This window comes from Bubalus bubalis, chromosome 8 (assembly GCF_019923935.1).
Source record: "Bubalus bubalis isolate 160015118507 breed Murrah chromosome 8, NDDB_SH_1, whole genome shotgun sequence".
Taxonomy (NCBI): domain Eukaryota; kingdom Metazoa; phylum Chordata; class Mammalia; order Artiodactyla; family Bovidae; genus Bubalus; species Bubalus bubalis.
In genome coordinates this window covers 7060821-7082491 of record NC_059164.1, presented here as the reverse complement: position 1 = coordinate 7082491, position 21671 = coordinate 7060821, and the positions used below count along the sequence as shown (strand labels likewise).

General features: G+C 45.5%; 1 protein-coding gene across 1 annotated transcript in view; it reads left to right on the top strand.

Annotated features, from left to right (window-relative positions):
* LOC102406543 (ATP-binding cassette sub-family A member 13) overlaps window positions 1-21671 on the top strand; it is a 206996-nt gene that overhangs the window by 92668 nt on the left and 92657 nt on the right. Inside the window, exons 11-12 of the mRNA XM_025291966.3 lie at window positions 1848-1956; window positions 19613-19667. Coding sequence (XP_025147751.3) covers window positions 1848-1956; window positions 19613-19667 — 164 coding nt within the window. The remainder of the gene's footprint in view (window positions 1-1847; window positions 1957-19612; window positions 19668-21671) is intronic.

Genomic DNA, 21671 nt, shown 5'->3' with positions numbered 1-21671 from the left:
CAAAAAAATTTTTTTACCAAACCATGAGGCAGGTGGGATCCTAATTCTCTAACCAAGGATCGAATCCGAGGCCCCACACTGGATGTGCAGTGTCTTGGCCGCTGGACCACTATGGAATTTCCATGTACAGTGTCATTTCTGAGCTGAGAAAAATGTCACCCTGCTTTTAAAACAAAATTTCAAACCAACTAATTTGAAGGCTCCATGTCTAGGGCAGAGAACACCCTTGGCTTTCATGTTTTTTTCCTCCAGTTAAGCAGTTAATGGAGCCAAGACTGGTGGTGGGGGGAGAAGCCCGTGGACTGTAGTTCCTGTCCACAGCAGAGGTTTTCTACTGTATGTCCTTTAACTACTTTAGTGGTCTTGCATTTTGCGTCATTGTATCCAGACGCATAGGTAGTCCCTGTATGTTAGCACATCTGCAGGTGTGTGTGTTTGAGGGTGGGGGTGGTGAGAGGTGGACTGGGGGCATCCTGCAGGGACTGGGGTCACTGTATTGGGTATAGAACGGGGGCAGATACCCTCTGGTAAGTGATCTCAGTCCAGGGCAGGGCGGGCTGCCCTGTGAAGGGAACCCATGCTTTCCCCCACTTTTCAGAATCCTGTGTCTGAATTACACCCATTTGTGAGTCTGTGGATTTTTCTGTTACCAGTCTCAGATCCACTTGAGCACAGCCGAGGGCATCAACAGGTTGTCCTGGGTCTGTGGATAGTCGGTCTTGAGCAGAATTTCTTCCTTCTTGGCGTTGGAAAGAGTGACTGCTAAGGGTTTCCCTGAACCTAAGAAACTATTTGAAGATGGGGGTGTGTAAAGGCAGCTGCTGTGACAGAGGGCAGGGTTCTGCCTCCTTCATCACCCAGGGAGGTGGGCTTCCTAAGAAAGGGTTGGGCCACTGTCCTGCAGAGAAAGGCATGTTCATGAGCTGTCACTGGATACTTAGCTCCCCCTGTGAACTCAGGACCCTGGTGGAGACAACTGGTCACCCTGTGATGGGGTTGGGGAGGGGAATGGGTTGGAAGCCCAGGGACCTGAGATTTGGCCTGAACTTTGCAGACACTGTGAGAACCTGTACAGCTTCCTCTGAGTAGAAACCAGCGAGGGAGCAGCTGTAATTCCACAAAGATTGTCACAAAAGACAGTGTCATCTAGAGAAATGAACTTGAATTAGGGTCAAAATTTGCTGGTTGATTCATTATCTCTTAAAGACACTCACCAGCATTCCACTGAGTACATTAAAATTTTTTTCATTAAAATATCAATATTGTGAGATATAGATATACTGATGGTTCAATTAGTATTTTTTATGCTACTCCTTATTTCAATTTTAATAACATTGTCTGTCTCCCGTTTTCTCCTTCACCTTCCTCCTGTCTGATGGGCCTGCTGCTTTATTCTCCATGCTCAGCAAATGTTCACTTCAATTTATTTTGAGGAATAATGTTCCACATTCAGTTATTAATTTGAGAGTCATCATTTTTTTCTTATCATTTCTGTGCTTTTAATTTGCAGGTCAGATTTCATTAGCTTACCAATGGAGAAAGAAAAAAAAATAAAAGGGCTTAAGTTCCTTTTTTTTTGCTGTGAGAATATAATTATAGAGCAACACTCACATTTGTTCTGGGGAAAATTAATCTATTTTTAGCTATAAATTATATGCTGGAGATAAATATAAAATTAGCAGGCTGGAATTCACTGCTCACTGTCAGCCATGCGGGACCAATACACGGAGGCCTGTGTTCAGGTGCTGGAGAAGCAAATTTACACGTGTTCCTTGTATGTGAGAACAGCTTATGAATAGACTTAAGAACTAATTTCAGGAGGGCCTTAAGTTATCTTTCTCTTTTAGGTGTGGTACAACCAGAAAGGCTTCCACTCCCTGCCTTCCTACCTAAATCATCTCAACAATCTTATTTTGTGGAGGCACTTACCCCCAACCGCAGACTGGAGACAGTATGGTAATGTTATTCTGTGTGCATTTTCTAATTCACTACTTTCCAAAGACAGTGTTGTTAAATGGGAAAGAATCAGAAAAAGTTGTGAGCAGAAATGTGAAGAGAGATGCGAAGTTTCTATTTGGCAGCCAATCTGTGTAGAAGCATGTACACATTGAGAGGCTGTGGTGGGTTTTGTGTCTGTGTGTCCTTCAGTGTCTTTACCTGTGAAGTTGTGACCTCAGCTATGAGATGACAGGAGTTGAAGGTGACTAGAGAGCTCAGTCCCAGTGACTTAGCATCCTCCAGAAGCAAGAGTAATTGCTCTGTCTAAAGACACTATTGTGTGGTCCAGGTCACCACTGCTGATGGGAAGGTGCTCATTGCTTACCATAATTTACTTTATGCTGAGCCCTCCACTCATCAGGCACCTGTGTTGACTGTGAATTCACTCCCTGTGCTTTCTTCTTTTGGTAAACGACACGGGTCCATTTCTGGAACCCAGAGTGGATTTATTGGCTTAAGGGGATGTTATATGCTTCACTTGAGTAGTTTATCAAATTCATTCAGTTCTTTGAAAAAAAAAAAAAAAAAGGAAGCGTGCAAGCAGATGTATAAATACCAGCAGGTCATAGCTGTCATTATTTATTTACAGGATTTTTTTGAAGCATTAATTCACATAGAAATAAATGTTAAACCATTTCCCCAGTATGCCATGACTTTATTCCAAATTCATTCTGCTGTATTTGTTTTCCCCTCTCCACCAATTTTCAAAATAAAACAGGTTTAATTATTCTGTGGCACTGCAATTGTTTTGGGATGGCAGTGCATATAATATAAAAATGTGTATGCCCAAGTGAAGTAATAAAGAATATAGAGTGCTATGGATGAGGGATAGCAGAGTGGTGTTTATTGTGTCTGAAATGTACTATGGGCATTAGATATTTTTATATCCATGGTCCCATTTAGTGTTTGTGTTAATTTGGTAAGGTGGGTGGCATTTGCCTCTTTCACTGTTTAAAAAACTGAGATTCAGAGGAATCACCCATTACCTGTTTGTTGAGTGATGGGGCCACAGTTCGGTTCCAGGTACAGCTGATAACACAGCCTTTGCCTTTCTGTTGCAACAAACTGAGAGGGTGCTTCTAATAGGCACAAATGGAACATGCTTCATGGAGGGGAACATGTTTCATGGAACATGCTTCACGAAGGGGAACATGCTTCATGGAACATGCTTCATGGAGGGGAGCATGCTTCACAGAGGGGAGCATGCTTCATGAAGGGGAACATGCTTCATGGAACATGCTTCATGGAGGGGAACACGCTTCATGGAACATACTTCATGAAGGGGAACATGCTTCATGGAGGGGAACATACTTCATGGAGGGGAACATACTTCATGGAGGGGAACATGCTTCTTGGAGGGGAACATGCTTCATGGAACATGCTTCATGGAGGGGAACGTGTTTCATAGAACATGCTTCATGAAGGGGAACATGCTTCATGGAGGGGAACATGTTTCATGGAACATACTTCATGAAGGGGAACATGCTTCATGGAGGGGAACATACTTCATGGAGGGGAACATACTTCATGGAGGGGAACATGCTTCTTGGAGGGGAACATGCTTCATGGAACATGCTTCATGGAGGGGAACGTGTTTCATAGAACATGATTCATGAAGGGGAACATGCTTCATGGAACATCCTTCATGGAAGGGAAAATGCTTCATGGGGGGAGCATGCTTCATGGAACATGCTTCATGAAGGGGAACATGCTTCCTGGAGGGGAACGTGTTTCATGGGATATGCTTCATGGAGGGGATCATGCTTCATGGAGGAGAGCATGCTTCACTGAACATGCTTCATGGAGGGGAGTGTGCTTCATGGAACATGCTTCATGGAGGGGAGTGTGCTTCATGGAACATGCTTCATGGAGGGGAGCGTGCTTCATGGAACATGCTTCATGGAGGAGGTCACTAACACCGGACCTGGAACATGAGCAAAAGTGTGACTGATGTCAGGATGCTACCATGGGTACTAGTGGTGCTGATGTGAGAGAAGTCAGAGCATCTGCTCAAGTTCCTGGAGGAAGTTCCAGTTGACCTCATCCCGAGGGCGAGTGTACAGGAGGAGCACTGTTGATCTGTCTGAGAGGGCCCCTGAGGCCAGCTTCTGCTTGCCCTTCACTGACAGGGGAGGATGATGGCCTTTATGCGGTGGGCAGCTGAAAGGCTTGGTCTGTATCTGAGAATGAGGATGACAGGATCCCAGGAGTGTGTCAGGAAGAATAATCTGAAGCCACGTGGTAAAGGGAGGGGCCCTGGCTGCTGCCACGTGCCCTGCTGGAAGGATGCTGCTCCCAACTTAGGAGTGACCCAGGTAAGGCCAGGACGCCTCAAGGCAAACAGGTGAAAATTATCAGCTTCAAAGAGGTGGGAGGAAAGGTTGAGCCTTTGGAGAAGGGAACAGGAAGAAAAATTAAGAATTTGACACCAGGACATTTAGAGGAAGAGCTTATAGGATTAAAATATAAATCTGAGCTTTTAGTAATGAATGATGTAGTGGTCAGTACTGATGACCTGGGAATGATTCAGGAGAAAGAGACAGAGTAAGGGATTTATACAAGTTCAGAGGTGGTGGGTTCATGTCACATGTCAGGTGAAAATACATGCGCAGCAGGATTCAGACAGCTGGAGAGATAAGGTCAGGAGAGGGCTTGTAAATAAAAACCATTTAGCCCAAACTGATGTGGAGACAGGAAAGTCGGGATGAGAGAGGGTGGGAGCGGGAAGGAGGCAGAGGGGCTGTGGCCCCTGAGGTGAGAGATCTTGGCACAGAGTCCAGAGAAAGGTAGCGTGTCAGGAAGAGCAGGAAAAAAAATCACCCAGTATTCCAGCATCTCCAGGAAAATGGGTGTGCGGTGCATTGGCTGGTGGCTTCTGTGAAGCTAGACATGGGTACTTGTGGAGATGGAATCAGAGGGAAGGAGGGTGGTGAGAGAGGCCTTTTCAGGAATTTAGGAGGCCAGATGGATAAACTCTGTGGGAGGTTGGCTGTGAGGAAGGATGAGCAGGGAATGTGTGTATGCGTGTGTGTGTGTGTGTGTGTGTGTGTGCATGTGTGTGCGTGTGCATATGTGTGTGTGTGTGTGTGTGTGTGTGTGTGTGTGTGTGTGCAGCTGCATGTAACATAAGCAGCGATTGGGCCTGGGGACAGTGTGACTAGCCCGCAGGCATCCGCGGATTGTGTCTTCTCCGCCCTGTTTTCTGGGGTCCCAGGCCTGCCTGGTGAGAGGGTCAGCTGAGAAGCGACCACTGGTAGTAGACTTTCTGTTCCTTTGTTGTAAGGTTCTGTTGACTTGAAGAAGACATTTATTATCAGCTACTGGCAACTTCTTGAGCAGTATGTTATCTGTGTCACATCCCAGTTCCTCGTGGCGTGAGTACGTGGTCCTTGTGGGAAGGAAGGTCTGTGCAGTGAATTGGGAGCACAGTCCCTTGGGAGAATGTGTGGGGACCTGTCATAGCTGACCATTGATTAAGGACTCTGATGAGCAGGGCTCTGCACAGAAGCCCCTCCTCACACCCCTGGCTGTCTGTCTGTCTGCGATGGACAGACGGCAAGCTGTTAGCTTAGCCATTATGATGACTCAAGAGCTCATGGGCCGTGGGACTCAGGCAGGGCCATGTAAGCGGAGCCTGAGTCCTGAGCCCAGAAGAACCGGGAACCTGATCAGTGGGTATCTTGACAACAACCGCTGATGAGCCACTCTGCATACGACATACCTGCTTCTCGTCTCCAAGGCCCTGGGTCCTGGCACACCTGGACGTCCCTGCCTTCAGTGGAGGAGCTTTCTGAGCCCTGACCTAGCCTGGCCACCCTGCTGTGCCCCAGCAAATTTGCAGCTTGTCAGGGCCCCCCTGATTTTAAGCGTGAAACTCAATGTAAAGCAGGTGACTAGCCTCGCCCAGCACCTGGAGTCATCGTTAGATGACTGGCAGGCTGGTGGCGGTCTAGATGAGTAGATGTGTTCATGCATGGACTCTGCAGGGAGGCTCTTCCTCCCACGTGAATCCACGTGTCCTGCTCGGTGACTGCCTACAGTGGCCTGGACAGCTGTGGGTTCTGGGCAGAGCCCTGCAGCCAGGGAGGCGGCAGGCGTGGATGCGGCCTCAGTTCATCTGAGGAGTGGGGGTTGCAGAATGCAGCAACTCAGAGGCTTTGTTCGCATGTCAATAGGATAGTCACATGGTAAAGTCAGACCCCGGGAGACAGTGAGGGACAGGGAGGCCTGGCGTGCTGCAGTCCATGGGGTCGCAAAGAGTCAGACACAACTTGGCAACTGAACAGCAACAACAGCAAGGTCATGTGATGATGTTTTTCTGGGTTCCGAGGGAAGTTAGAAGTCAGTTGAGGCCAAGTTCCCCCAGAGTGGACAGCTTCTTCCTGTGCCTCCCACCATTGGTCCATCTCTCTGCCCTTGGGATCCTGAATATTCTCAGGATCTGCACCACCTGCCCCTGTGTCAGCCTCTTGGGCGAGTCCCTGGACTCCCACTTGCCCCCAACCCCACAGCCTCATGTCCTCTAAGTGCCCACGTCACCCACAGAATCAGTCCTTCAGATCACACACCCACCCGCCTTCCTGTATCTCCTGTAATCAAATAAAATAGACTCTTCCCTACAACCTGAGGCACCCCACTTCTGGCCAGACCGCCCCTCTTGACTCTCTTTCTTCCGCATTCCTCTCTGCCATGCCCCTCCCTTCTTTCTTCTTGGTTCTTGAGAAGCCTGACTGTTTGTCATACCCTCCTGGATGAAATAATAATAAAACCTTCAAACCCAAACCCAGCTTCAGTCCTGCTTGCCCATCGCCGGCACCTCACTCCCCCTTCACGTTGCGCACACGTCTGCATGCCCCCGGCCCCAGTCTGGGTGCTCCCCTTGGAAAGTATTTTTGTTGAGATTCCACTGACAGTGATTCAAGAGTAAAGACATGGTTAAGATGCTGACGCTTTGCTGGGGGAAGCGTTTCTAAAGCGGTGAGGTTGTCCTGGCCCCGTGTTCAGGCATCAGTGCCTGTGTTTCCTCCCACGTCAAAGGCCGCCTTCTAGTCTGCTGCTGACCTGTCACTGAGCCCCGTTCCTGCCATGCTCCCCTCCTACCCTCCCAGTGGCCAGCACATCACCCCACTGACCTGCTGCCCCTTCGGGCCTGGTTTCTGCTCAGCCTCTGTCCAGAGCACCTCTTTCACTCTTCTTCATCTGAAAAATTTCTGCTCAACTTTCTACATTAAAAACAAACAAACAAACAACCGTATTGAGATACGTTTGACATATGGAAAATTGTAAACACAATATAGACACCTTGATGAGTTTGGGGTAAGTATACACCCTGAAACCATCATCATGGTCAGGCCCCTAATGTTACCTTTGCCTGCCTTCTGTCCCACACATCTGTCTGTCCATCTGTCTATTTCCCTCTATCTCTGTACTGTCACTCTGTGGTGGCTCAGATGGTAAGGAATCTGCCTGCAGTGCTAGAGACCTGGGTTCAATCCCTGGTCAGGAAGGTCCCCTGGAGAAGGGAATGGCTACCCACTCCAGTATTCCTGCCTGGAGAATTCTGTGAATATTCATTGGAAAGACTTATGCTGAAGCTGAAGCTCCAATACTTTGGCCACCTGATGTGAAGAGCTGACTCATTAGAAAAGACCCTGATGCTGGGAAAGATTGAGGGCAGGAGGAGAAGGGGACGACAAAGGATGAGATGGCTGGATGGAATCATTGACTCAGTGGACATGAGTTTGAGCAAACTCCAGATGATAGTGAAGGACAGGGAAGCCTGGCATGCTGTGGTCCTGGGGGTCACAAAGAGTTGGACATGACTTAGCAACTGAACAACTACAGCAATCTATTATCTATCTATCTATCCCTCTATTATCTGTCAATCTATTTTGTGATTAAAAAACATAAAATCAATCCTTTTAGCAGATTTGTAAATACACAATACAGTGCCTTAAACCCTAGGCTCTGCACAGAGGTCTAAGACTTACCGCTTGTATAATTAAAACTTTATACCTTTGACAACACCCCCCATCTCCCCTTCCTCCAGCACTTGATAACTACTATTCTGTTCTCTGCTTCTAGGAGTTGAACTAGTTTAGAATTTTCATGTAAGTGGGATCATGTAGTATTTGTTCTTCTGAGTCTGACCTGATTAATTCAAGGAAACAATAAAATGAAAAGGCACTTTATGGAATGGGAGAAAATATTTGCAGACCATATAGCCCATTGACTTAATATCCAATATATATAACACCTTTGACTCAATAACGAAATAAATAAACAACTTGAATAAGAAGTGGGCAGAAGACTGAACAGATGTTTTTTAAAGAAGACACGCAAACGGCCACATGGGCTGAACTGAGGGCACCTGGCTGAGTCATACTTCGGTTACTGCGGCAGGGAGACAGACAGAGGGTGAGTGGGAGCCACAGTCAAGGGCTCCCCCCTTGCCTCCTCTCTGAACTCAGAGTTGCTCGGACACCGCTGCCCGGCACGACGGACACCTGTGCTGGGGGCAGGAAGTATGGTTCTGGGTCAGGAGCCGGAAGGAGCATGTCCCTTCCTCCCACCCCACCTCCTCCGCTCCATACTCCACTTTCTGAATCCCCCTTGGAGGGGACAGTTTACAAAGGTGCTCTCAACCCCAGGGAGGGGAAGGTGACTGGGGCAGGGCGCACATGGGAGCGATGATGTGCCCGCAGGTGGGGGTGAGATTAGCCTATGAGCAGGAGGGAAGCAGATTATGGTTTCTCTGGGTTACTTTTTTTTTTTTTTAACACAATACAATTTTAGTTACGATAAGAGTGAGCCTCTCTACTCACAGGATTGTTTTAAGAATCAAAGTAATTCCTACATAAGAGGGTTTGGGGGAAACCACGCAGCCAAACAATTCCAGTTGCTAGTATTTTTCAGGAGGAAGTAATGAGCATATAATTTCAGAATTATCTTTAAAGCTATGCTTGCATAATGGTTTAAAATAGTTTTAAAAAATTATAGCAACATACATACCTCCAAGCAGGAATTTGATATAGTGGAATAGTGTAGAGAGACAATAGGTATCTATGTATAACACACACACACACACAGATTCAGAAATATTAATGGTGGCTTTTTCTCTGAGTAGATGAATCACAGAATGTTTAAAATTTTCTGTCTCATACAGTAAGTTATGAATTTTCTCCCATGTATGTATAACTCTTAAAAAAGAGACTGCTTGGAAAAAAATTAGTGTTTCACAGTAAAAACAGCAGTTAGATAGCTCTCCCCAGAATTTTTATCCTTAAAAATTTCACTGTTCAAAGCCTAGAATGGAACAGTAAATACAAGGCCTTTTCCTCAGAGTGATCAGAAGGAAAATATGTTTAGCAGAGTTTCCTCCCTATGTTCCTTTTGATGGAATAAGATGCACATCCCCTAGGAATAAACCCCTGAGTCCTGGTGAGAGAGCCCAGGCCTGAGAACAGGAGGTCAGCTCAGATCGGTCCAGCAGAGTTTCTGCACAAAGAGATGTCGGGTGTCAGGAACTGGCCGTCAGCACTGGCCTTCAATTTGTTCGGAGATATTTGAGAGAGAAAATCCGGTCTCACCCGAGCGGAGGTGACGAGCTCACTATGCTGAGAGGGCCGTAGGCACTGAGGTGTCAGGACCAGCCCCTGGCCTCATCAAGGAGGAGTCAGAACAAAAGGCAAAACCAGCTGTCAAACCCAGCACGGGGTGAGGGACCTGCCCCACGTCTCATGGAAGGAAGACACCGCACACACTGAGAAGGGGTTATCAAGGGAGCATCTTAGGATGAGCTCACGTCCGCACAGATCCAGGCAGATGTGTGAACTCATGAAACAGAGGGGAAAAGGTGCAGGAAAGCCAGCCCAAGTTGCAGGGCTGGGGCAGAAGGTGACTGCTGAGATGCGGATGGTGACATACATTTTCACTGGATGCAGAGTCACTGTATTGATTGCAAGACTTCCTGTCCCACGTACAGTCTACTCAGAGCACAGAGGGAAAGGATGATGTCATTAAACTGATGATGATGATGAGGAGAGCTATTTGGATTAGGTAGAGAAAGAAAACAGACAAATAATAATTAAAGTAACAAAGAATGATGAGAGAAGAAAACATGCATCAGAACAAGACAGCATGACTTTGGACAAACAAGGGGTTTGCCATGAATCAAGCAATATTCCCAAACTGGAAATTATGAGATAGAAATTATTGATAAAAAAAAACTGATGATTTTTCTAAAGTTCAAAGCTAAAGAACAGTTTCTTTTACAAAGCTGTGACAGATTACTTTTGAAGTGATACAAATAAGATTGGCTTCTGACTTTCAAAAATTTCCTTTGAGACCTGCTCTTGTACTCGGGGATTATTTAGAAGTATATTATTTAAATTCTAGTCTTCTGGAATTTTCCTGTTACCTTTCTGTCATTGACTTTTTGTTTGGGTCATCATAGTTAGAGAACACACTCTGCATATTAATGATTTTATGTTGGCTGAGGTTTGTTTTATGGTTCAGGTGTGGTTTACCTTGGTGAAGTTTCCATGGGGGATGGAAAAAAATGAGTATTCTGCTGTTGTTGGGTGGAGTGTTCTATATATATCGATTAGGTTTTACTGCCTGTTTTTGTGGCCGAGTTCATCGATACACTTGCTGATTTTCTGTCTGGTAGTTCTGTCATATGCTGAGTGGAGTGCACTGAAGTTCCCAAATATAATTGTGGATTTGTCTGTTTCTCCTTTCCACTGTGCCGATTTCCACTTCATGTATTTTGAAGCTCTGATGGTTGAAGCTACATAGTTATGTGTTCTGGGTGGACTAATTCATTTGTCACTGTGTAGCATTCCTCATCGTTGCTATAATTTTAGCTGCTGTTAAATCTACTTTAATTGATATTAATACAAATTTTCCTGCTTTTTAAAATTAATATTTGCACAATATATCTTTTTTGTCCTTTTATTTCTAGCCTATTTCATTATATCTGAAGTGAATTTTGTGTAGACAGAGTATAGTTGGATCTTATTTTTTAATCTACTCTTACCAGTCTCTGCCATTGAATTGGCATATTGAGACCATTTATATTGAATGGATTTACATTTTGATTCTGACCCTTTATTATTTGTTTTCTTTCTTCTGTTTTCTTTTTCATTCCTTCCTGTGAAGTATGGAACAGTTTTTGGGATTCTGTCTGGTTTAGCTGTCATATTTTGAGTATCTCCCCTGATCTAGTTTTCCTAGTGATTCTCGGTGTTACAGTGTACACGGGTGACTAACTGGTTTCAGCATTTGCCACTTTGCTGTGTAGAAACATGCCTTGAACTTAGGCCCCTTAGGTCTCTCCATTCGTAAATTATAACAGTCTTAAGTATTTACTTATAACTGAGCGCCGTCTTATATCCTGTTCAAACTATTGCTTATGTCACAAACTGTGACTTGAGAAACTCATGTGACAAAGGCCAGTCTGCTATGTTTATCTCCATTTTTAACACATCCTGATGTTGTTCTGTCACTTCATGGGAAATAGATGGGGAAACAGTGTCAGACTCTATTTTTTGGGACTCCAAAATCACTACAGATGGTGACTGCAGCCATGAAATTAAAAGACGCTTACTCCTTGGAAGGAAAGTTATGACCAACCTAGATAGCATATTAAAAAGCAGAGACATTACTTTGCCAACAAAGGTCCGTCTAGTCAAGGCTATGGTTTTTCCTGTGGTCATGTGTGGATGTGAGAGTTGGACTGTGAAGTAGGCTGAGCGCCGAAGAGTTGATGCTTTTGAACTGTGGTGTTGGAGAAGAGTCTTGAGAGTCCCTTGGTCTGCAAGGAGATCCAACCAGTCCATTCTGAAGGAGATCAGCCCTGGGATTTCTTTGGAAGGAATGATGCTAAAGCTGAAACTCCAATACTTTGGCCACCTCATGCGAAGAGTTGACCCGTTGGAAAAGACTCTGATGCTGGGAGGGATTGGGGGCAGGAGGAGAAGGGGACGCCAGAGGATGAGATGGCTGGATGGCATCACCGACTTGATGGACATGAGTTTGAGTGAACTCCGGGAGTTGGTGATAGACAGGGAGACCTGGCGTGCTGCAATACATGGGATTGCAAAGAGTTGGACATGACTGAGCAACTGAACTGAACTGAACTGAACTGATGTTGTTCTTTCCTTTTGGAAGTTCTAAGTCTTCTTCTGCTATGATTTCCCTTCTGTTTAGAAGACTGGCTTTTGCTATTTTAGAGTGTAGGTTTCAGTTCAGTTCAGTTCAGTCGTTTAATTGTGTTCAGCTCATTGTGACCCCATGGACTACAGCACGCCAGGCTTCCCTGTCCTTCACCAACTCCCAGAGCTTGCTCAAACTAATGTCGATCGAGTCGGTGATGTCATCCAACCATCTCATCCTCTGTCGTCCCCTTCTCTTCTCACCTTCAATCTTTCCCAGCATCAGGGTCTTTTCTAATGAGTCAGTTCTTGACATCAGGTGGCCAAAATATTGGAATTTCAGCTTCAGCATCAGCCCTTCCAATGAATATTCAGGACTGATTTCCTTTAGGATGGACTGCTTGGATCTCCTTGCAGTCTCTCAAGGGACTCTCAAGAGTCTTCTCCAACACCACAGTTCAGAAACATCAATTCTTCGGTGCTCAGCTTTGTTTCTAGTCCAACTCTCACATCCATACACGACTACTGGAAAAACCATAGCCTTGACTAGATGGACTTTTGTTGGCAAAGCAATGTCTCTGCTTTTTAATATGCTATCTAGGTTGGTCATAGCTTTTCTTCTAAGGAGCAAGCATCTTTTAATTTCATGGCTGCAGTCACCATCTGCAGTGATTTTGGAGCCAAAAAAAAAAAAGGGGGGGTCTGCCACTGTTTCCATTGTTTCCCCATCTGTTTGCCATAAAGTGATGGGACTGGATGCCATGATCTTTGTTTTCTGAATGTTGAGATTTAAGCCAACTTTTTCACTCTCCTTTTTCACTTTCATCAAGAAGCTCATTAGTTCTTGTCTGCTTTCTGCCATAATGGTGGTGTCATCTGTGTATCAGAGATTATTGATACATGGAATAACAGACTGGTTCCAAACTGGGAATGGAGTATGTCAAGGATGTGTATTGTCATTCTGCTTATTTAACTTATATGCAGAGTACATCATGTGAAATGCCAGGCTGGATGAAGCACAAGCTGGAATCAAGATTTCTGGGAGAAATATCGGTCACCTCAGATAAGCAGAGAGGTTTACTAATGGCAAATTCTCTTTTCTATCCACTGAGAATGTTTTAATTTCTCCTTCATTCTTGAAATATATTTTCTTTGAATATATAACTCATGGCTGTCAATTAGAAAAGAAAACTTTGCACTTGAAAAATATGCCAATTTCTTTTGGATACCATGGTTCCAAATGAGGAATCCACTGTATTTTGAGTTTGTGTTAACCATCCCTTTCTCTGGCTGATTTTAAGACCTTATAAAATTATCTTTAATTTTTGGAAATTTAATTATAATACATTGTGGCATGGATTTATTTGTGTTTTCCTGTTTGGGATTCACTGAAGTTTAATTTAGGATTAGCTCTGGACTTTGTAGGTTTACATCTTCTGCCAGTGTAGCAAAGTTTTCAGCCATTATGTCTTCAAGTGCTTTTTCAGTCCCTCTCTTTTCTTCTTGGACGATGATAATAAGAATGTCAGGTCTTGTGTTATTTTTCCATAGGTTCCTTAGTTTCTGGGATTTATTTTCTTTGTTTTAGCTTGGGTAAGTTCTGTTGTTCATCCTCTAACTCACTGATTCTATCATTCTATTTCCACCCAACTGTTGAGTATATCTCGTACATTTTTAAAAATTCCTGTTACTTTCAGTTTTAGAATTCCCACATGATTATTTTTATCACTGCTATATATATTTTTTTTACTGATACACTAAAATATTTTTACATTTAAAGAGAATTCACAATTACACGTTGAAACACCTTTATGATCTGTGTTGTCAGATAATTCTCACATCCTGACTCATCTCAGTGTTGGTGTCTGTTCATTGTCTTTTCTCTTTCAAGTTGTGATTATTCTGGTTCTTGTTATGAAGGATATTCTAAATTGAATCCTAGACATTTTGCATGCCAAATTATTAGATTATGAATCCAATGAAGTGGTTTTGTTTTGTTTTTAAGCAGGCAGTCCTTGTTGAAATCTAGGCTGAGAACGAGGTAGATAATGTATGTTGAACCTACCCCTGGGCCCTGCAACAGATCTGCCTTGTTTCAGAGGGTGGGCTCAGATATACTGAGCCTGGTGAATAAGGCACCAACATGCACTGTCTCATTGCTCCCAAGTGAGGGTTTAAGTTCATCTCCCAGAGGACCCTTGGCACTCCAAGTGCCCCACCTCACAGCCCCCTTAGTCTCAGTGGTGCCGGTGGGATGGAGGCGTGGCCCCTGAAGGGCTGTAGGGTGGGACTGAGCGTGGTGGTGAAGCGGGGCACTGGCAGCCCTGCCCCACATGGCCACGTTGTCTGGTGCCCCAGGTGGATGGGGGCTGGGCTTCCTGCTGCCTCACCGTGCCCCGCCTCCCTCAGTCAGTCTCACTGGCCAGTGGGAAAAGGCTCAGCTCACTTTTGAACGCTGGCAGGGGATCCATGGTGCCAGCTGTCTCTACAGGTAGGAGGGGATCCACTTCCAGTTGGGACCTGCTGTAAGGCAGTTTTCCTAGAGACTTTTGGCTGGAATGGCGGGTGGAGTAGATATTGCCAGGAGGGTTTTCTTTCACTGGGCCACACTTTTCTGACTTGCTGGCTTCTTGGAGCCAGCACGGACAGAATGTCTTTCCCTGTTGGCTGTATCCATTTGGAATTAGCGATTGTCTGGATGTGTGGGGGCAGTGAGTAAAGCAGGGGACACGCAGTGTCCTTCCCTGTGTCCTCAGATCCTGTTCCTGCCTGTCAGAGTGTTCTCTGAGTTCTGTTGTGTGATGGCCAAGGGTTTGTGGTCTCACAAGGGAGTGGAGGAGCCACAATTTGATTTCTGAGTCTGACCACAGTCTCCAAGGCAGCAGGTCCTGTAACACTGCCTATAGAACATGGTGGGAAAAAGCCAAGCACCCAAACTCCTGCTCAGTGGTAAAGAATCCACTTGCAATGCAGGAGACCTGGGTTCAATCCCTCAGTTGGGAAGATCCCCTGGAGAAGGGAATGGCCACCCACTTCAGTCTTCTTGCCTGGAGAATCCCATGGACAGAGGAGCCTGGCGGGCTACAGTCCACGGGGTCGCAAAGAGTTGGACACGAGTGAACTGTTAACACTTTCACCAAACTCCATACATTGTGAAAGTGTTGCTTGTAAAGTAAAGAGACCACAGAAATACCCTTCTGTGGGATGTAGCTCAGAAACATATCATCAATATTCCTAGGGAAAACGAATGCCCAAAGACAGCCATGTAAGGCATTCATCAGGAGTAATATCACAAAAATATTGAATCCATAGAGTGAATAAAATAATTTGGTGAACATCGATTCTAGTGAAGCACATAGATTATGCACATGTTTGCATGCATGTAGCAAAAAATTGTTTTTGGAGAATCCCAGGGACGGGGGAACCTGGTGGGCTGCCGTCTATGGGGTCGCCCAGAGTCGGACACGACTGAAGCTACTTAGCAGCAGCAGCAGCAGAAGCAGCAGCAGCAGCAGCAAAAAATTAATTGAAGGTCATGAATGATCCATGAAATAGAAGATACCTAAAATGAAATATAATTTAATAATAATGTGTGTATGGACAAAACCTTGGACATTTTGAAATAATTAATATCAAAATGCAAATAGTATTTAATTCTGGTTGGTTTGGGGTTGGATTATGGTTTAATTTTACTATCTCCCCTATTCTTTATCTAAAATCTTTTTATGATTGGCATCTACTACTCAATAAGCATAATAATTAATCTTACTATTGATAACAAAATCTTTTTTTCCAGAAGAGATTAAGAGAAAGAAGAGACAGAGAGAAAGCCATCAAAATGCCTTCTAGTCAGAAAAGTTCATACATTTCTCTTACTACTCTGTCAGATTAAATAAACTCTTCCATCTCTCATAGTGAATTAATTAAAAGAACAAAAACTTTTGCCTATGAGTTGATGCCAAATCCAGTCTTTTCCTTAGGTGTAGATGTTTACAGACATCTGGGCATTAGTACTTGCAAAGATAAGTTTTACAGAAGAAATGAACCCAAAAGTGACTGCTTGAATTGGAGACAAGTTAAGTACTTTGCTATTGTAATGAATATTGGACAAAAGCACAGATGTGCATTTTTACAAATGACAGATATACAGACTCTGGAAACCATAGAAGACGTGGTCTAATGAAAAGACTAAAAACTAATTTTATACATTTGTACATTGCCATGGGCCAATTCTTAGAAAAGCTGGACTATAAATGGCAAGAATAATCAAAGAAAAATCAGGCAAGTGTATTCAAAATGTACTTTTCGAAACATTGTTTCTGAAAGCCTTTGGAAGAGACATGTGAGTGGTTTCCTTTCATCCTGTGCAGTGCTGGAACCATGGTCCTTCTCGAGGAGCCTGGGCCTTTCCCTCATAATCAGCTCCGAGTTGTTGCCTAAGCGCAGCTCTGAGTACATGTGATGTGACGGAAACAAAACCCAGTAACAGGGCTTGCTGTTGCAGTTCCATGGTTCCTACAGCAAGGGCATCACAGGCTGTAAATGCAGACAGTGGATGAGCTGGGCTCCAGGTAGTCAGGATTGTGGCTGTCACTCGCCTACTGATTGTGTTTGGCCTTAGGTGGCTCAGATGGTAAAGAATCTGTCTACAATGCAGGAGACCCAGGTTCGATCCCTGGATCAGGGAGATATTCTGGAGAAGGGAATGGCAACCCACTCCAGTGTTCTTGCCTGGAAAATTCTATGGACAGAGGAGCCTGGCAGGCTACAATCCATGGGGTCACAAAAGAGTCAGACATGACTTTCTCTTAGAGAGGCCACTGGAGCCTCCTCCACCTCAGTTTCCTCCCTCCTCTCAAGCCTCCTCTCAACTCTGCAGCCTCTGAGTGGCTGGCTACAGCCACTCCATCATGTTAGAGAATTCACTAGAAGCTCACAGAACTCAGGGAAGCCCTGGCCCTACAATCACAGTGTTATTCTGTTACAAAGACTGCAATTCAGAAAAACCAACCAAACACAAGATGCTGAAGACACAACCTCCTGCCTCAGAAGTCAGGCTGACCCACAGTTTCAACCCTCTAGTCACATGCTTTTTTATCTCTTCTGAATCTACCTCCTTGGACTAACTTCTAGAACATTGTAGACCGAGTCCATCTTCTGTGCTCATGACAATCCTCTAGCCACCTGAAGGCATTTTCAGGCTCCCTCTTGCTCCAGGGGTTATTTTCAGGTTAGACAAGTCCAGTGTTCTCCCGTGTCACTAAAATAAAATATTTTCCAAGCTGCTCATCAGCGAGCTGCATTTTTCTAGATGTTTTCTCGTCTAGAATGTGCTATTCATCCATGTAGCCCTGAGTGTCGCATGGCATTGCCAATGCCTGGTGGGACGCTTGCCAGATTTTGGCTGGATCTGCATGTTTTGAGCACAGTCCTCAGTCCCTTAGCTGCTGGGCCACCTCTCAACAGGGCTGGTAGATGCTGGGCCTCTTGTCAGGTGACTCAGCACCTGCAGGAGCCAGAGCTGGAGGATACCTAAGGAGGGGGAAGAGCCTTGTTCCGGCAAAGAAAGACAGAAAAGGGGGCATCAGTGGTCCCGATAGGCAAGTGGTCGAGAGCAGCAGAGTTGGCTCATGGCAGATGTGTATATACATCAGGTCTAGGGGCTGGGAAACCCACTCCGGGCGTTTGGTACACAGGCTGAGAGTCTGTGGGAGAGCACCCAGACAACATTAATTTAGAGTCCAGAAATGGTTCTGGAAAGCTGGACCAGTAGCTCCCACTGTTCTCTCTGCTGTGAAGCTGTTGCTTTGGTGTGTGGCTGAGCCCAGGGTGGGAGGAGAGAAGCCTGGAGTGGGAAGGAGGCACGGGGGTGGACAGGGATCAGGATGCCTGGTGGCGGGGCTGGTGGGACCCTGGCTTCTGTCGTCTCTTCTGGCACCAAGCTCTTTAATTATGTTTACTTCTGCCCCATGTGTTTCCATAAATATTTGGCATGCTGTCATAAGAGAGTGCAAAATACAGATCACTGGCTAGAGCCACCAGAGGAGGAGACGTGTAGGGGAGCTGGGTGAGATGGGGCAAGGATGCAGTGATGAGCTCCATGTGCAGCTGCGCCTCAGCTCTGCACCTCTGAGATGACCAGTCAGAACAGGAAAAGGGGTTGGTCTTTATCGTTGACAGTAAGACAAGATGCCTGCTGCCCTGGAGTTCTTCTGGATACAACACTGATGGAGTTTGCTGGGGTGGGGAGCACACATGGATGTCTCAAAAGCCTTCATGATGAAATCCTGTTTTTTAAAAAATAATTTTATTTTTAATTGGAGGGTAATTACTTTACAATATTATTATGGTTTCTGCCATACATCTCCATGCATCAGCCCTAGGTACACACGAACCTATTGATACTTTTGAACTGTGGTGTTGGAGAAGACTCTTGAGAGTCCCTTGGACTGCAAGGAGATCCAGCCAGTACATCCATCCTAAAGGAGATCAGTCCTGAATATTCATTGGAAGGACTGATGCTGAAGCTGAAACTCCAATACTTTGGCCACCTGATGCAAAGAACTGACTCATTTGAAAAGACCCTGATGCTGGGAATGATTGAAGGCAGGAGGAGAAGGGGATGACAGAGGATGAGATGGTTGGATGGCATCACTGACTCGATGGATATGAGTTTGAGCAAGCTCTGGGAGTTGCTGAAAGACAGGGAAGCCTGGTGTGCTGCAGTCCATGGGGTCGCAAAGAGTCAGACACGACTGAGACTCAGCGACTGAATTGAATTGAACTAATACACGAACCTAGAGCCTATCAAGGAGAGTGAAGTCAGAAAGAGACAAATATTGCATATTAACGTATATATATGGAGTCTATAAAGATGGTACAGATGATGAAGTCCTTTTAATCGACAAGTTGATGGCAAGTTCTCCATATTAGCTACTGTGGTTACAGCAATTAAAAGCCTCAAAAAGCTAACAAAGCAAAAAACAAAACAATCCCCAAAGCAAAGCTGGGCCAGTGGAGTGTTTCCGTTTTCTGTCTAGACTTGGCTTGATTTGGAGGAGAAGTTTTGAGTATTTCAGTGGTTTCCATGAAGGAATCCCCTTGGTGTATTGTTGTTTGGTCTTCCTGAGCCTGGCTCCCCACAGTAAACCACGGGTAACACATTACCCAGGCCACAGTGACGGACAGTCTGTCGCTGTGACATGTTAGCACTGAGGCTAGCATGTAGTGCAGATGTGTTCAGTACCTGTGGGTGGTTTCTGGGAGCAGTGGCTGCAGAAGTTCCAGTGCACGCTGGTTGACCTGCTGGCTGCGACTCGCCATTCTCCAGGTGGAGGGACTGGCCCTGGCCAGGTGGGCAGGCAGCACTGGGCATGGTGCCTCGGGTGGCGAGCAGGGGGGCTGTCCCTGGACCGCAGGCAGGGCTCTCTCACTCATTTTCAACTTGTCTTTCATAGGAATCACGCTCTACAGCCACCCGTATGGAGGGGCCTTACTGAACGAGGACAAGATGTGAGTTGAAGGAACAGAGGGAGGGCTGGCTAAGGAAGAGCATCTTGGGGTTGGTAGGGGTGCTTCTCATCCCTCTTCTCACCCGTGAGTGATGCTGGCAGATGCACTGAGTGGAGCAAGACTTGGGCGTTGAGTGCAAAGCGTGCGGACAGGGATGAGTGAAGGAGGATGTGCATCGGCTGAGTCTAAAAGGGATGCACGTGTTGTACGGCTGAGTTCCAGGTGGAAGTTGTTCTGAGGGGATGGTTCACCAGAGCCCATGGGACCCAACATCTTCTTCAAGTGAAGATTGTAAGCACTGTGTTTACTGAGGTCACCATAGCGACGCGTCTTGATGTTTCCCGCGAGTCTTTCCTCGCTGTCCACATGGAGATGGTGCTAGTGAGCCCCTTTATGTACAGACCCGAGAGTCTCCTCCTCCCCGTCTCCCTTCTCTGCCACACAGGGAGCAAACCTTTAGTGAAAAATGGGTGATAAGAAAAAGTATTATTTATGCACTTCCTGTGACTGACCAGACGGGGTGGGAGGATATCAATCTGCCTGATGGGCGAACCCCCTCACATCCTGAACATGGCAGGTGGTCCTAACGTTTGCACGTGGACTCTTGGGGTCCTCTCTTTACCTGACGCCTGCCCCGGATTCTAGGCGTGGGTCTGTCAATTTTGGTTATACAGTAAGATGTGATGGACGGTTTGAGCTGAGCCATTCAGCTGGGCTGTGACCATCCCCGAGGAGGAGGCGGTGATGGACCAGAGGTGTTAGTGATGCTCCAGTTAAAAATGGCCCAGAAAGCACAGTGTGTGTCATTGCCAAGCACCACCATCTATGCAGAGCTTCAGTGCTTTGAGAGCTTAGATTGCGAGGTGGGCTGATCGCCTCCCTGTCCCCATGGGAGCTGCTGTCCAGTGAGGTAGCCCCAAGTGGGCAGAGGGCACAGCTCAGCATGCAGGCCAGGCAGTAGGGGCCATCCGTTTTACCTGAGCGCAGACTCAGTGTCATGTCAAGGCTCTGAGTGGGCAGACGGGCACCTGCGGGAAACCTTCACTCTCCTCTGTGTCCTCTGGATGCTGGGAGCTGTAACCCAGGCCTGGAAAGGTCATCAAGGGGATTTAGTAAGAGAATCCACACCCTTAGCCAATATGCCGGCTGGTCCGGTTTATTTATTTATTTTTTTTCCTTTGAGGAGAGAGATATATATATTCACAGTGTAGGCAGAGCTCACTGGCTATTCGAAAAGTAAATGAATGAATCTGCATTTTTAATTTTTACCTCACTTTCTTACAGTAAAATAAAATCCATATGAAACAAACACTTAAAAGTAAAACTTTAAGATAATGAAAGAAAATGTCTGAATATTTTTGTAATTTTCATGAACTAAAATTTTCTAAGCCCAATGCAAAGCCTATAAAGTTAAAGAATATATTATATAAATTATATATATATATATATTCAAAAGTGGAAAGTAAGTCTGTCAAAAAATAAACTTTAAAAAGTGAAGAGAGAAACAAAAATATTTACAACACATCTGGCAACAGCTAGTTTTATTGAGATTGTAGGACCTTCTTATAAGTCAGTAGAGAAAGGATGAAAGATCTTTTTTTTTTCACTTTTTAAAGAAAGTAAGTGAAAGAGTCTTTAAATTCTGTCATGCTTTACAGTTTTCAGAAGTTTCACACATATGATTTCATATCATCCCATAATAATTTTTCCCCACCCTGTCCTCCCTTCGGGCTGCCCTGGTGCTCAGGTGGTAAAGACTTTGCCCACAGTGCAGAAGACGTGAGTTCTATCCCTGGGTTGGAAAGATCTGCTGGAGAAGGGAGTGGCAACCCACTCCAGTATTCTTGCCTGGAGAATCCCATGGACAAAGGAGCCTGGCAGGCTACAGTCCACAGGGTTGCAAAGAGTCAGTCCTCCCCATCCCTGTAACCGTTCAACTGATAACTAACAGTTCACTGACTGTAGCAGCAGGAGCAGCCCCGGGTCCCTGTCAGCCGCTGATGC